This window comes from Bufo bufo, chromosome 2 (genome assembly GCF_905171765.1).
Source record: "Bufo bufo chromosome 2, aBufBuf1.1, whole genome shotgun sequence".
Classification (NCBI taxonomy): Eukaryota; Metazoa; Chordata; class Amphibia; order Anura; family Bufonidae; genus Bufo; species Bufo bufo.
Genome location: NC_053390.1, coordinates 359670257 through 359685435, shown reverse-complemented (window position 1 = coordinate 359685435; position 15179 = coordinate 359670257). Strand labels below are relative to the sequence as shown.

Sequence of the window (15179 nt, the reverse complement as noted above, 5' to 3'; positions counted from 1 at the left end):
GGATCCAATCCATGTATCCGTGGATCCGTAAAAAACATACGGACATCTGAATGGAGCCTTACAGGGAGGTGATCAATGACAGGGGGGTGATCAGGGGGTCTATATGGGGTGATCACCCCCTGTCATTGATCACCCCCCTGTAAGGCTCCATTCAGACGTCCGTATGTGTTTTGCGGATCCGATCCATGTATGTGTTTTGCGGATCCGATCCATGTATCCGTGGATCCGTAAAAATCATACGGACGTCTGAATGGAGCCTTACAAGGGGGTGATCAATGACAGGGGGGTGATCAGGGAGTCTATATGGGGTGATCAGGGGTTAATAAGTGACGGGGGGGGGGGGGGGTGTAGTGTAGTGGTGTTTGGTGCTACATATTACTGAGCTGCCTGTGTCCTCTGGTGGTCGATCCACACAAAAGGGACCGCCAGAGGACCAGGTAGCAGGTATATTAGACGCTGTTATCAAAACAGCGTCTAATATACCTGTTAGGGGTTAAAAAAATCGCATCTCCAGCCTGCCAGCGAACGATCGCCGCTGGCAGGCTGGAGATCCACTCGCTTACCTTCCGATCCTGTGAACGCGCGCGCCTGTGTGCGCGCGTTCACAGGAAATCTTGCGTCTCGCGAGATGACGCATAAATGCGTGACTGTGCGCAGGGCTGCCGCCTCCGGAACGCGATCCTGCGTTAGGCGGTCTGGAGGCGGCTAAAGGCATGTGGTCCTAAAATTTGGATTCAGTTTAATCGTTATTTTCAATTAATTGAAAGCTCAAAAAATGTTTTGTCTCACTCTCATTTCTTCTTGTTGCATGTTGAAGCTCTACTTGGAACCTTGTTAAGATTCAACAATGTAAAATATGATTTTTTGCAATTTTTCAAGAGGTCTTAAACTTTTGATCAGGACTGTATGAGTGACACATCTTCAAAGACTTAAAGGGATGTTATCTCAAACTTTGATCACAAAGAAATGCCATCAAAGTCAGATAGGTGCCAGTCCCAACCAGAATAGAAAACCTCTCACAATTTAGGCCTCTAAACTAACATCATAGCATTATAGCTAATGAGAACAGGCTGTTACGTACTGCTTTGGAGCATGTCAATCACACCTAGGTGTTGACACCGGACTGAGTGATTAGCAGACAGCCCACACACACACACACACACACACTTTATTTAAAGGGGTTGTCTCATTATGGACAATGGGGGCATATCGCTAGGATATGCCCCCCATTGTCTTATAGGTGCAGGTCCCACCGCTTGGACCCGCACCTATATCGAGAACGGAGCCCCGCAAGTGAAGAAGGGCGCACTGCGCATGCGCAACCACCCTCCTTTCATTTTCTATGGGGCTGGCGAAAATAGCCGAGCACTGTCTCGGCTATTTCCTTTGGCCCCATAGAAATGAATTGAAGCGGGAACCACGCATGCGCAGTATGCTCCCATTCACTTCTTTGGGGAGCCGGCTTGGTGGTGGCCTGACCGGAGTCCTCCAGCCACCACCTTGCGGGGCTCCGTTCTCTATATAGGCCCCTATAAGATAATGGGGGCATATCCTAGCAATATGCCCCCATTGTCTATGATGAGACAACCCCTTTAATACATAGTGCAGCAACAGAGCGTTTATATAAGGGCATCTTTAAAAATCTGTTCCCGCCTGGTGTAACAGCATGGTGATAGTTAATTAACAGAGAAACATCTACAAGGAGTGATGGGGAGACAGGGGAAAGAGTGTTTTTATTTTGCCTTATGTAGGCCTCCAGCAGTACAAAACCCCTGCTCTCTGTTTGCTCTTTCTAAGCCTATGCAGCAAAGCTGACAAGAGAACAAGAGGCAGCTACTGTGACTGCTCTAGAGACCAGTGTGAAAACTGAAATATTTCAATAATGGGTAGCCACATAAAAATGGCATATTAAAAAAGGCCATAGTAAGAGCGTGAGTTATGCTATTTTGTGATTACAAATTCCCATTAAGTATAGTCTGGTATATAGAAACATGCATTTTTTAAAAATCTCAGGTCCTCGTGATGCCTTATAAGAATTCTATACCAAATTCAAACAAACGGACAAAAAGCTCACCTTAGTCGAAATTTCACTAGCTGCTTGCTTGTGTCATCCACAATAAATGTATGATTAGGAGGATACCATATTCGGTCAGCCTCATTCATCAAAGCAAACAGGGTATAATATACAGGAGTCACCCCTGGAAATAAGCAAAACAGAACTTTTTAGTCTAACACATTCAGACAAAAAAAAACACTGTATAAATTCAGGATGATAAATCACATTGACAGAGCAGTTATCTACTTTCCAATATATGGCAGTACAGTGCCGGACTATGGCTGTGACAATTCAAAATGCAACTTGGGACAGAGGCCAAAATGCCACAGATACTTAAAAGGCCACTAGTGTACATAAATCAATAGTACAGGTGAATAAAACAAATTTATAATATATCTTATCCGAGGAAATGGCATCTTCCACTTAATACCTCTTTAACTGACCCCTCCCAATATATTCTACAAGTCGAAGGGAGGGATTACCAGCTCACTCCTCATCCCCTTTCCATACACTTTTATGGGCAGCATGTAATATTATGCTTTATTAAGCTGAAAGTCCATATCTCTGAGAACGCTAGCTTAGGAGGGGGGAAATAAAAGAGAAGTGAAAAATGAGCCACTTTTCTCTGATAAGATATATTACAAAGTTTTATGTATTCACTTGTACTATTGATTTATACAAAAGATCACTTAAAAGGGTTGGCCCATGAAAAACATTTGTCATCTATACACAAGATAGATGATAAATGTGATTGCTGGGGGTCTTAACACTGGGACCCGCACAGCCTGGTACAGTTGAGAAAAAAAGGGCCTGTTAATAGGGAGCAAAGGGGAAGATATAGAATGCCTAGAGAAAGTATTCACCCTCCAGGCGTTTTTCTTGTTTTTATGCATTACAACCTGGAATTAAAATCCATTTTAATTCAGCTTTCATGTCATGGAACTGACAAAATTGTAAAAATTGTATTACAAGTTGTCAGATCCATTTTAGCAAAATTAATATGGCACAACTACAAACCTGCCCACCAAAACTCAGTCTGGACAAAGAGGCCATTAAGCAGACATTCAACAAAGACGCCAACGATAACATTGAAAGAGCTCCAAAATCCACAGCAGAGATGAATGTATGTGTCCCTAGGATCACAATAAGCTGCACACTCCACAAAGTGAGGCTTTATGGAAAAGTGGCCTGCAAAAAAGTCCTGAGAAAACATGTTCCCAAAACAGCAAGTGGCAGACACCCTAAACACATGGAAGAATGTTCAATGGCCACCTTTTGAAATGTTATATGTGGCACAACCCCAACGTTTCCCATCGCAACCTTTACACAGTGAAACATGGTGGCAGCAGCATCACGCCGTGGGGCTGCTTTTAATTAATTCAGGACTGAAGGAAAAAGAGAGATGAAAGCAAATACAGGGCAATTTTTAAAAATAATCTGCTTCAAACTGCAGGAGATTCGAGTCTGAGATGGAGGTCTACCTTAGACATGATGACCGTAAACATACCGCTACAGCTTCATCAGATTAGTTTAAGGGGAAACATTTCAATGCCTTGGAATGCTCTAGTCAAAGGCTGCATGATCTTTCATGGCACAAAGGATTTATTATAGTTTATGTCAGAAGCTGGTGTAAATTATAGGGCAAGTCTACTCCAGCTGGCATAGATTAGATTTTATGGTACACAGGCTGCCAGGAGATGCTCCAAATGTTTTAAGGGGTTGTCCAGTTTCGGATATTGATATTCTCTTCAAACAACTGATCGGCAGGGGTGGCGGGAGTCAGATCTGCATCAATCTGATATTGATGACCTAGCAATACTGGAAACTGGATAACCCCTTTAATAAAGCTGGCTCCTCTTACTCCAGCGCATTTTCTAATAGACTGACGTATGAAACCCCCCCGATATGCACGACTACTTCTTTGTTGATTCAGATCCTTCCATTAAAAGGAAATAAATACACACAAAGATTTACACATATGAGACAACACATGAGAATGTGCAGGTAAGGTATGATTCTTCTGTTTATATATATATATATATATATATATATATATATATATATATACACACACACATACATACACACACACACACACACACACACACACATATATATATATATATATATATATATATATACGCACACACACACATATATATATATATATATATATATATATATATATATATATACGCACACACACTAATCATGCAAACATGAATACTCACCAATGCATGAAAAATAAGGGCACAAACTAAAAGCTGTTTTTTTTTTTTATAAGGGCAGGGCAGAGAATATCCCTCTAAAATCAGATTCAATCAACTCCTGCTTATTAAACAGACACATCACATCACAACAAACCGGTTCCGTGTTGAAACCTACGCTCTGCGTCCTTACAGACGGAAATAAAAGTTACAGGGCAATATCTTATCAATAGCTGGAAATCAGCAAGTGCTGCACAACAGGCTCTTCCTGTCTTAAAATGATCCTTTTTCTACAAAACTTTACAAGAAAAGTTAAGAAAAAACAAACAAACAACTAGAGCAGTTTTTCTTTTTGTTTTATGCATTAACCTCTTCCCAACACAGCCATATTCTGTTTTTGCTTTTTCATTTTTTACTTCCTGCCTTCAAAGGTTAGATATTTTCCAGCTTTGCGGGGTAAATTCTACTTTCTAATGGCATCATTTAATGAAAGAATGATTCATGCAATTTCATCACTTTTATGGGTTTTGTTTTTTACAGCATTAAACATGTGGTAAAAATGACACGTTTCCTTTATTCTGTGGCTCCGCATGATAACGGCTATACCAAATTTATACTGTGCCACAAGTAATATTTACAGTTGGCAAAATCGCATGTGGATCTGAATACTTTTGTAATTGCATCTAATTAAAAATATATTATAGCCAGTAAGTTATTCAATAAAATGTATCTGTATAGCGCCACCTGCTGTTTGCTCCTTTTCTAATTTCTCTGTCCTACTCACTGAGATGGAGGCACATGCTCCGTTCCATCCTTCTACTCAGGGCCGGTGCAAGGATTTTTGCCACCCTAGGCAAAGATTCATTTTGCCGCCCCCGCGTGTCACTCACACACTGACAGACACTCAGACACTCACTGAATGACGTACACAGAAATTCACTGACAGACATACTAACTGACAGAAACACATACACTCACAGACAGACACACACTCACTCAGTGACAGACAGACACTCACTAACAGACATACACCTACCCACTGAAACACACACACAGAAACTCACTGACAGACACTCACTCACTGGCAGACAAACACACACATATACTCACTGACAAACACACATACTCACTGACAAACACACAGGCACCGACCGACAGACATCCACACTCCCTGACATACACACACAGACACTCAATGACAGACACACATACATTTACTGACAGAAAGACAGACATACATATACTCACTCACTGACATAAATACACTGGCAGACACTCACTCAGTCAAACACTTAAACACTCACCTCCCTGGGGTCCAGCACGCCGTTTAGTATGCCGAGGCCGGAATGACGTCATATTTCGGCATCACAGAGGGCGCATGAGGGAGGAGTGGGGAGCTGCTAGAACAGCCTCACTTGCCGCCCGCCTCCTCTCCTCCGGTAATTTACTGGCAGAGCAGGCACCTGCCATCAGGGTAACCAGATGCCTGCTCTGCCATATTTAAGAAGGACCTCCACCTCCTGGACCCCCTGTAACGGCACCTAGTTCGCCTATATGGTTGCACCGGCCCTGCTTCTACTGCCACCTGCTGCAGCAGACAGGACGCGCCCTCTGAGAAAGGACACGTCCCCTAAAGTGCACCTTGAAGTAAATCTAGCAGAACAATTACAACAATTAAAGGGGACATCTCTGGATCCATGTGAGGTGCAGGGCTGGTTCTAGCTTTGTTAGAAAGAGGTTGTCATTTACTACATTGTGTATGATTTTCATTTTTTACATTAATCATGGGGTAAACTCCTTTATAAAACACTTCTGATAAAAAAAAAATATTTGCAATATCATATTGATACTTAAAATATTTATATTACCGTCTATGGAGCACCTGAGGGCTATTATTTTTTTGCGGCCAACCTGTAGTTTTTTGGGAAAGTGAAGTTTGGGCATTTTGATTTTTTCCATTATGGCATTCACAGTATGTGTTAACTCCTTCAGGACCCTGCCATTTTTCACCTTAAGGACCAGGCCATTTTTTGCAAATCTGACATGTGTCACTTTATGTGGTGATAACTTTAAAACACTTTTACTTATCCAGGCCATTCTGAGAATGTTTTCTTGTCACATATTGTACTTCATGACAGTGGTAAATTTGAGTCAAAATATTTCATTTTTAATTTATAAAAAAAATACAAAATTTACCAAAAATGTGGAAAATTTTAAATTTTTTTTTTGCTTTTAAAACCGATAGTGATACCTCCCAAAATAGTTATTACTTTGTATTTCCCATATGTCTAATTCATTTTTGGATCATTTTGTAAATGACATTTTCTTTCTTTTGGGACGTTAGAAGGCTTAGAAGTTTAGAAGCAAATCTTGAACTTTTTCAGAAAATTTCCAAAACCCACTTTTTAAAGGAACAGTTCAGGTCTGAAGTCACTTTGTGAGGCTACAAAATAGAAACCACCCATAAATGGCCACATTTTAGAAACTACACTCCTCAAGGTATTCAAAACTTTCTTAACCCTTTAGGTGTTCCACAAGAATTATAGGAAAATGGAGATGAAATTTCAGAATTTCACTTTGTTTGGCAGATTTTCCATTTTAATCCATTTTTTTTCCAGTAACAAAGAAAGGGTTAACAGCCAAACAAAACACAAAATTTATTGCCCTGATTCTGTAGTTTACAGAAACACCCCATATGTGGCCGTAAACTGGTGTACGGGCACACGGCAGGGCGCAGAAAGAAAGGAATAATTTTAAGTTGCCATGTCACATTTGAAGATCCCCTGATGTTTTGGCACTGTTTTTATTTTTTGTTTTCTACAATGTTCATCTGACAGGTTAGATCATGTGGTATTTTTATAGACCAGGTTGTTACGGACGCGACAATACCAAATATGACTACGACCTTTTTTGTTTTTTTGTTTCAGTTTCACATAATAAAGCATTTTTGAAAAAGATGATTTTTTAGTGTCTCCATATTCTGAAATCCATATTTTTCTTAGATAGGGTCTCATTTTTTGCGGGAGGAGATGACGGTTTGATTGGTATGATTTTGGGGTGCATATGACTTTTTGATCGCTTGGTATTACACTTTTTGTGATGTAAGGTGACAAAAAAAATGCTTTTTTGACAGTTTTTATTATAATTTTTTTACGGTGTTGACCTGAGGGGTTAGGTCATGTGGTATTTTTATAGAGCAGGACGCGGAGATACCGAGTATGGCTACTTTAAAAAAAATAATAATAATTACATTTAACACAATAGAATCATTTCAAAAAATAAATAAATCATGTTATAGTGTCTCCATGTCTGAGAGCCATAGTTTTTTTTATTTTTTTGGGCGATTGTCTTAGGTAGGGGCTCATTTTTTGCGGGGTGAGATGGCGGTTTGATTGGTACTATTTTAGGTTACATACTACTTTTTGATCACTTGGTATTACACTTTTTGTGATGAAAGGTGACAAAAAATTGCTTTTTTAGCACAGTTTTTTTTTTTTTTTTTACAATGTTGACAATATGGGGTGGATCATGTGATATTTTTATAGAGCAGGTCATTACACACGCAGTGATACCTAATACGTCTGTTTTTAAATGTTTTTCTATTTTTTTACAATTTTATATGTCTCTTTTTATGGGAAAGGGGCTTTTTTTTTTTTTAATTGAAACAAAAAAAAAATTTATTGTTAAAAACACTTATTTCACTGTTAATATTTTAGATTTTTGTCCCACTATATGGGTCTGATCCCTGTTTCAATGCAGCACAATACATCTGCATTGTACTAGATTGACTATCAGTGTATTAGGCTTATTGCACACGACAGTATATTTTCACGGTCCGCAAAACGGGGTCCCGTTTTTCCGTGATCCGTGACCGTTTTTTCGTCCGTGGGTCTTCCTTGATTTTTGGAGGATCCACGGACATGAAAAAAAAGTCGTTTTGGTGTCCGCCTGGCCGTGCGGAGCCAAACGGATCCGTCCTGAATTACAATGCAAGTCAATGGGGACGGATCCGTTTGACGTTGACACAATATGGTGCCATTTCAAACGGATCCGTCCCTATTGACTTTCAATGTAAAGTCTGGAGTCCCTTTTATACCATCGGATCAGAGTTTTCTCCAATCCGATGGTATATTTTAACTTGAAGCGTCCCCATCACCATGGGAACGCCTCTATGTTAGAATATACTGTCGGATATGAGTTAGATCGTGAAACCTCATTTCCGACAGTATATTCTAACACAGAGGCGTTCCCATGGTGATGGGGACGCTTCTAGTTAGAATATACTACAAACTGTGTACATGACTGCCCCCTGCTGCCTAGCAGCATCCGATCTCTTACAGGGGGCAGTGATCAGCAAAATTAACCCCTCAGGTGCCGCACCTGAAGAGGTTAATTGTACTATCATATCCCCCTGTAAGAGATCAGGGCTGCCAGGCAGCAGGGGGCAGACCCCCGCCCCCCCCCCAGTTTGAATATCATTGGTGGCCAGTGCGGGCCCCCCCCCCCTTCCTCCCTCTATTGTAATAATTTGTTGGTGGCACAGTGTGCGCCCCCCCCCCTTCCTCCCTCTATTGTAATAATTCGTTGGTGGCACAGTGTGCGCCCCCCCCCCCCCCTTCCTCCCTCTATTGTAATAAATCGTTGGTGGCACAGTGTGCGCCCCCCATCGGCACCCCTCTCCCTCTATAGCATTAACAACATTGGTGGCCAGTGTGCGGCCTCCCATCTGCCCCCCCCCCCCCCCCCCCATCATTGGTGGCAGCGGGTTACTAGCAATAGTACAATAGTAAAAGATTCATACTTACCTGGGAGCTGCGATGTCTGTGTCCGGCCGGGAGCTCCTCCTACTGGTAAGTGACAGTTCATTTAGCAATGCGCCGCACAGACCTGTCACTTACCAGTAGGTGGAGCTCCCGGCCGGACACGAACATCGCAGCAGCCACCAGCAGGTAAGTATGAATCTTCTACTATTGTATTATTGTTAAGTAACCATGGCAACCAGGACTGTAGTAGCGTCCTGGTTGCCATGGTTACCGATCGGAGCCCCAGCGATTAAACTGGGACTCCGATCGGAACTCCGCTGCCACCAATGATGGGGGGGGGGGAGATGGGAGGCCGCACACTGGCCACAAATGTTGTTAATGCTATAGAGGGAGGGGGGGCCGATGGGGGGCGCACACTGTGCCACCAACGAATTATTACAATAGAGGGAGGGGGGGGCGCACACTGTGCCACCAACGAATAATTACAATAGAGGGAGGGGGGGCCGCACTGGCCACCAACCTATTATTACAATAGAGGGGGGGGGGCCGCACTGGCCACCAATGATATTCAAACTGGGGAGGGGGGGAGGGTCTGCCCCCTGGCAGCCCTGATCTCTTACAGGGGGATATGATAGTACAATTAACCCCTTCAGGTGCCGCACCTGAAGGGGTTAATTGTGCTGATCACGGCCCCCTGTAAGAGATCGGGTGCTGCCAGGCAGCAGGGGGCAGTCTTGTACACAGTTTGTAGTGTATTCTAACTAGAAGCGTCCCCATCACCATGGGGACGCCTCTGTGTTAGAATATACTGTCGGTTCTGAGTTTTCACGAAGTGAAAACTCAGCTATGAAAAAGCTTTTATGCAGACGGATCTTCGGATCATTCTGTATAAAAAGTAACCTACGGCCACGGACACGGATGCCAATCTTGTGTGCATCCAGCCACGGGCCCATCCATCTGGCCCATCAAGACTCACTCTCATTTCATCAGTCCATAAAACCTTAGAAAAATCAGTCTTGAGATATTTCTTGGCCCAGTCTTGACGTTTCAGCTTGTGTGTCTTGTTCAGTGGTGGTCGTCTTTCAGCCTTTCTTACCTTGGCCATGTCTCTGAGTATTGCACACCTTGTGCTTTTGGGCACTCCAGTGATGTTGCAGCTCTGAAATATGGCCAAACTGGTGGCAAGTGGCATCTTGGCAGCTGCACGCTTGACTTTTCTCAGTTCATGGGCAGTTATTTTGCGCCTTGGTTTTTCCACACGCTTCTTGCGACCCTGTAGACTATTTTGAATGAAACGCTTGATTGTTCGATGATCACGCTTCAGAAGCTTTGCAATTTTAAGAGTGCTGCATCCCTCTGCAAGATATCTCACTATTTTTGACTTTTCTGAGCCTGTCAAGTCCTTCTTTTGACCCATTTTGCCAAAGGAAAGGAAGTTGCCTAATAATTATGCACACCTAATATAGGGTGTTGATGTCATTAGACCACACCCCTTCTCATTACAGAGATGCACATCACCTAATATGCTTAATTGGTAGTAGGCTTTCGAGCCTATACAGCTTGGAGTAAGACAACATGCATAAAGAGGATGATGTGGTCAAAATACTCATTTGCCTAATAATTCTGCACGCAGTGTATTAAGAATGCTATTATTTTCCCTTATAACCATGTTATAAGGGAAAATAATAATGATCGGGTCTCCATCCCGATCGTCTCCTAGCAACCATTCAGATGCTTGCGGTTTTCACGCAGCCCCATTCACTTCTATGGGTGTCACGGGGTTCCGAAGGTGCACTCGGTCCCCCATCGCCCGCAGACCTGTTGCTTAGCTTTGGGAATGAGGATCTGTGTTTGACCTCATTCCCAGCGCGGCTTTACTAGCTGGGTGGCTCCCTGCTCCTAAGTCTGCCTTGAGCGCAGAGCTGATCACTCGGTGCTCAACTGGTTGGTCTGTCGGTCATGTGACGCTGGCCACGTCACATGACCCTCACTCCCCACTATAAATACTGGCAGCCTGCTAGTCACAGGTTGCCTGTTAATTTCTAGGTTCCTGGCTATCTGTTGGACTGCTGAATACTTACCTGATCCTGTTCCTTGACCATCCTTTTGCCTGATCCTCCTGTACTGCGCATCCGTCCTGGTATTGTGACCTCGGCTCCCACCTGACTACTCTCTTAGAACTCCTCTTGTACTTCTCTGCTCTCCTGGTATTTGACCCCAGCTTCTCCTGACCATTCTTTGCTTAATCCTTTGTACTTTGTAGCTTTCCTGGTATTGACTCGGTCCGTTCACGTCCTGTTGTTTGTCTGTCTGTCATCCCTGCACTTATTCCAAGTTAGGGATTGCCGTCCAGTTGTCCCCTGTCATTAGGACTCGCGAGGCAAGTAGGCAGGGCCAGGGGTAGGGTGGAGCGCAGTGGTCACTTCCCCCCCCCCCCCCCCCTGTGTGTGTGTGTACGTGACCGTTACAGATTAACAGGCCCAATAACCACTGTATTATGATTCCTCTGGTGACCCTGACTGACTATGTCTCTAATCTGACGCAGATGGTGCAGGAGTTAGGGGAAAAACTCAGCTCTTTTGAGTTAGGGCAAGGCTCTTCCACTCCTCAGGCCTCCAGTCCGCATTTTGAGCCCCAGATTAAGCTCCCAGAAACCTTTTCTGGAGACCGGAAGAAGTTTCTCTCTTTTAAGGAGAGTTGCAAACTTTACTTCCGTTTGCGCCCCATGTCCTCTGGGCCCGAGAGTCAACGCGTGGGCATTATCATTTCCCGATTACAGGGTGATCCCCAGGACTGGGCGTTCTCTTTACCTGCTGGCGCCAGTTGTTTATATTCTGTGGAGGGGTTCTTTCAGGCCCTAGGTACCCTCTATGATGAACCAGACAGGGCTCTAGTAGCCGAGACGGCTCTAAAGGCACTGGTTCAGGGCAATTTACCAGCGGAGGATTATTGCACCCAATTCAGAAGGTGGTGTGTCCCCTCAGGATGGAACGAACCAGCCCTGAAGAGTCAGTTCAGGTCAGGTCTGTCTGATAAATTAAAGGATCTTCTGGTCAGTTATCAACTTCCAGAGACCTTAGAGGAGATGATGACCCTTGTTGTCCGACTTGACCGACGGGTTAGAGAGAGACGACAGGAACAACAGTTCTCTTCCCAGATGGTGGTCCAGCCAGAGGCCTATCCCAGAGACAATGCTGAGGTCTCCACCGAGGAACCTATGCAGGTTGGCATGACCCGAGGGAATCTTCGCCGCAGACGTGGAGAATGCTTTTACTGTGGAGATTCTGACCATTGGATCAACCAGTGTCCTAAAAAGGTCCTCTCTGTCAAGTCTCCTAAGGCAAGGCAACCTAAAGACCAGGTACACCCTGAATTTTCTAAATGTAAGCTAAGCAACAGGTCTGCGGGCGATGGGGGACCGAGTGCACCTTCGGAACCCCGTGACAATGGGGCCTGCGTTGCGTGAAAAACGCAGAATATAGAACATGCTGCGATTTTCACGCAACGCACAAGTGATGCGTGAAAACCAACGCTCATGTGCACAGCCCCATAGAATTGAATGGGTCCGGATTCAGTGCGGGTGCAATGCGTTCACCTCACGCATTGCACCCGCGCGGAAATCTCACTCGTGTGAAAGGGGCCTTAAGTGGGGAAAATTGCCTTCTACCCCAGAGGCTATTTTTGCCTTCCTCTGGATCAACTTGCAGGATAACAGGCCGAACTAGATGGAAGGATTTCTTTTTTCGGCCTATGTTACTATGTAAAATCCGAGAACAATACCACACTTGCCGGATCCGGCATTATTTTCCGTAGAGATGTATTATTGCGGATCCAGTACCAAGTGTTCTGGAAATTGCCGCATCGCCGGATCCGTTTTTCCGGTCTGCTAATGTGCCGGGATATAGGAGGATCTAGTTTCACTTTCGATCTTTGAAAAAATTTAAATACCAGATCCGTTATTCCGGATGATACGGATTGGTATATCACTGGATACGTCTAATGGATCCGGAAAGAAAAGCTATCAGTTTGTTTACAGCTTGTCGGATCCAGCAGGCAGTTTCGTTCTAACAACGCTAGTGTGAAAGAACCCTAAGGTTGTCAGGTCATTTTTAGTACGCAGTAAATGCCATAAAAACAAAGCTCCAAAACCTATGGTGGAAGAACTGTCTTTTTTTCAGTTTCGACCCACATTTTTTATTTTATTTTTTTAAACTTGGTCATGTGAGCAGAAAAGTAAGAAATTTATAGATCTTACATGGCAGGATCAGAGGGGATGGTGCATGACACAGGAATTCAGAGTCTGGCAAAGAACGAGTATCATGCATAATGGTTTTGCTGAAATTGCTTCTTTAATCAGATAAAATAAAACCCACACAATTCCACAGGGCCTCACAATACGCCGATAAACAATGGCAGGGACACACTGTCCTCCCCCCAGTAGTGCCTGCTGAGTAATATTACTTGCCACGCCTCTTTTTAGGCTAGATTCATGTGAGCAACCACCAGAGGGCACTCTGTTCTAAGACCTGCAGTTATATTTATGATCAGCGCAGGAAAAAAAAAAAAAAAAAAAAAAAAAAAAAAAGAGAACCAAGCTGCCAGTTAATGACAGCACTCCGTTCTTTGGATAAAAAAAAATATGTGTTTTTTTTATCCAAAGCAGTGCCTTTTTTAACTTCAGGGACCCAAACAGGCATGTCTGTGTTTTGATGGTTGGGGTCCACACACATAGCTCCTGCCCGGTAGACTATGCACCTCTGCATTAGATTGAGCTTGAACCAGACAGACAAGGACAGCTGCCTATTTTAGTGATTTGCTTCTGAACTGTCTGATTAAGTTCTCAGCAATTCAATAACTGAACTCAGAGTACGCCACATTACAGTTGCCATGGAAACACAGTGCTGTCATCAGGGACTACTGCTTCAAGCCAGGCCAGCTATGCAACAACAATGTACAGTTGCATTTAGCATCAACAACACAACACCTAAATATCGAAAAACAAATATAAAAACCACTTTGTATTTTGCCTCCAACACCCCAAACGCCCAAAAAAGTTACAAAATTGGCTAGATGTTGGACTACGGAGAGGAAGGTGGCTGGATGGTTTGCCTTGCCCAGGTTAATGATACGACAGGATCCTGCACATTGACAAATCAAAACTGGGTGCTGTTAATTGATAACAGTTCCTCTGTTCATTCCCCTGCACCAGTGCCAAAAGGGTACAGAAAACATCACTTCCCCCTTAGGGGTAGGTAACAAAGGAGGAAGGAGTGGCTGCTGATTTGGTACTCAGTACTGTCCTGCTGAAATGCTGGGAAATTCCCAAAGTGTGGTGGACTGTTTTCCTGCAGCTCACACTTATGTGGTGGCACAGTGAGGAAGGAGCTGTGGTTGCCTACATTTAATGTATGTTATAATGAGGCGTATAGTCAATAAAACACACACATTTCTAGTAAAGTTTAAGGGTACTTTCACACTTGCGGCAGAGGATTCCGGCAGGCAGTTCCGTCGCCGGAACTGCCTGCCGGATCCGTCAAAACGTATGCAAACTGATGGCATTTGTAAGACTGATCAGGATCCTGAGCAGTCTTACAAATGCATTGAAATGCCGGATCAGTCTTTCCGGTGTCATCCGGAAAAACGGATCGGGCATTTATTTATTTTTTTTGGTCTGCGCATCCGTCCTTGCGGTATTTTGAATGCCGGATCCGGCACTAATACATTCCTATGGAAAAAAATAGGATGGAACTCTATGGCTACTTTCACACTGGCGTTTCTGGGTCCGCTTGTGAGATCCTGTTTACTTCTTTTGAATTCGGCAGTGACGTGTCCACCAAAGATACAACACCACTGAAGGCAGTTACCAACAGCAGTAGAGCAGATATTCATGCTTGTGCCAAGGACAAATTTAACAAGCCACGAACCAGAAGATGGACACACTGGAGCTGGCAGGAATTAATAAGTATGAATCTTTCCATAGCAGAGGCAGGCTGCGGGTAGCAGTGAAAAGTAACTTATTCCCAGACAACGCCTTTAATGCTGTCTTCCTGTTCTGTCTAGCAGTTCTGGGATGACTGCATATATGCCCTGTAGTGAACGTCCTCCTCTGGTCATTACTACTGAGCAATTGCAGCACAGTTTCTGGCACTGTAA

At 43.7% G+C, this 15179-nt stretch overlaps 1 protein-coding gene across 2 annotated transcripts in view; it reads right to left on the bottom strand.

The window, feature by feature from the left end:
* The window catches only part of JAK2 (Janus kinase 2), a 344639-nt gene that overhangs the window by 192170 nt on the left and 137290 nt on the right, over nt 1-15179 (bottom strand). For both annotated transcript variants that reach the window (XM_040417135.1, XM_040417134.1), the window contains exon 3: nt 2075-2198. In XM_040417135.1, the coding sequence (XP_040273069.1) occupies nt 2075-2198 (124 nt within the window). The remainder of the gene's footprint in view (nt 1-2074; nt 2199-15179) is intronic.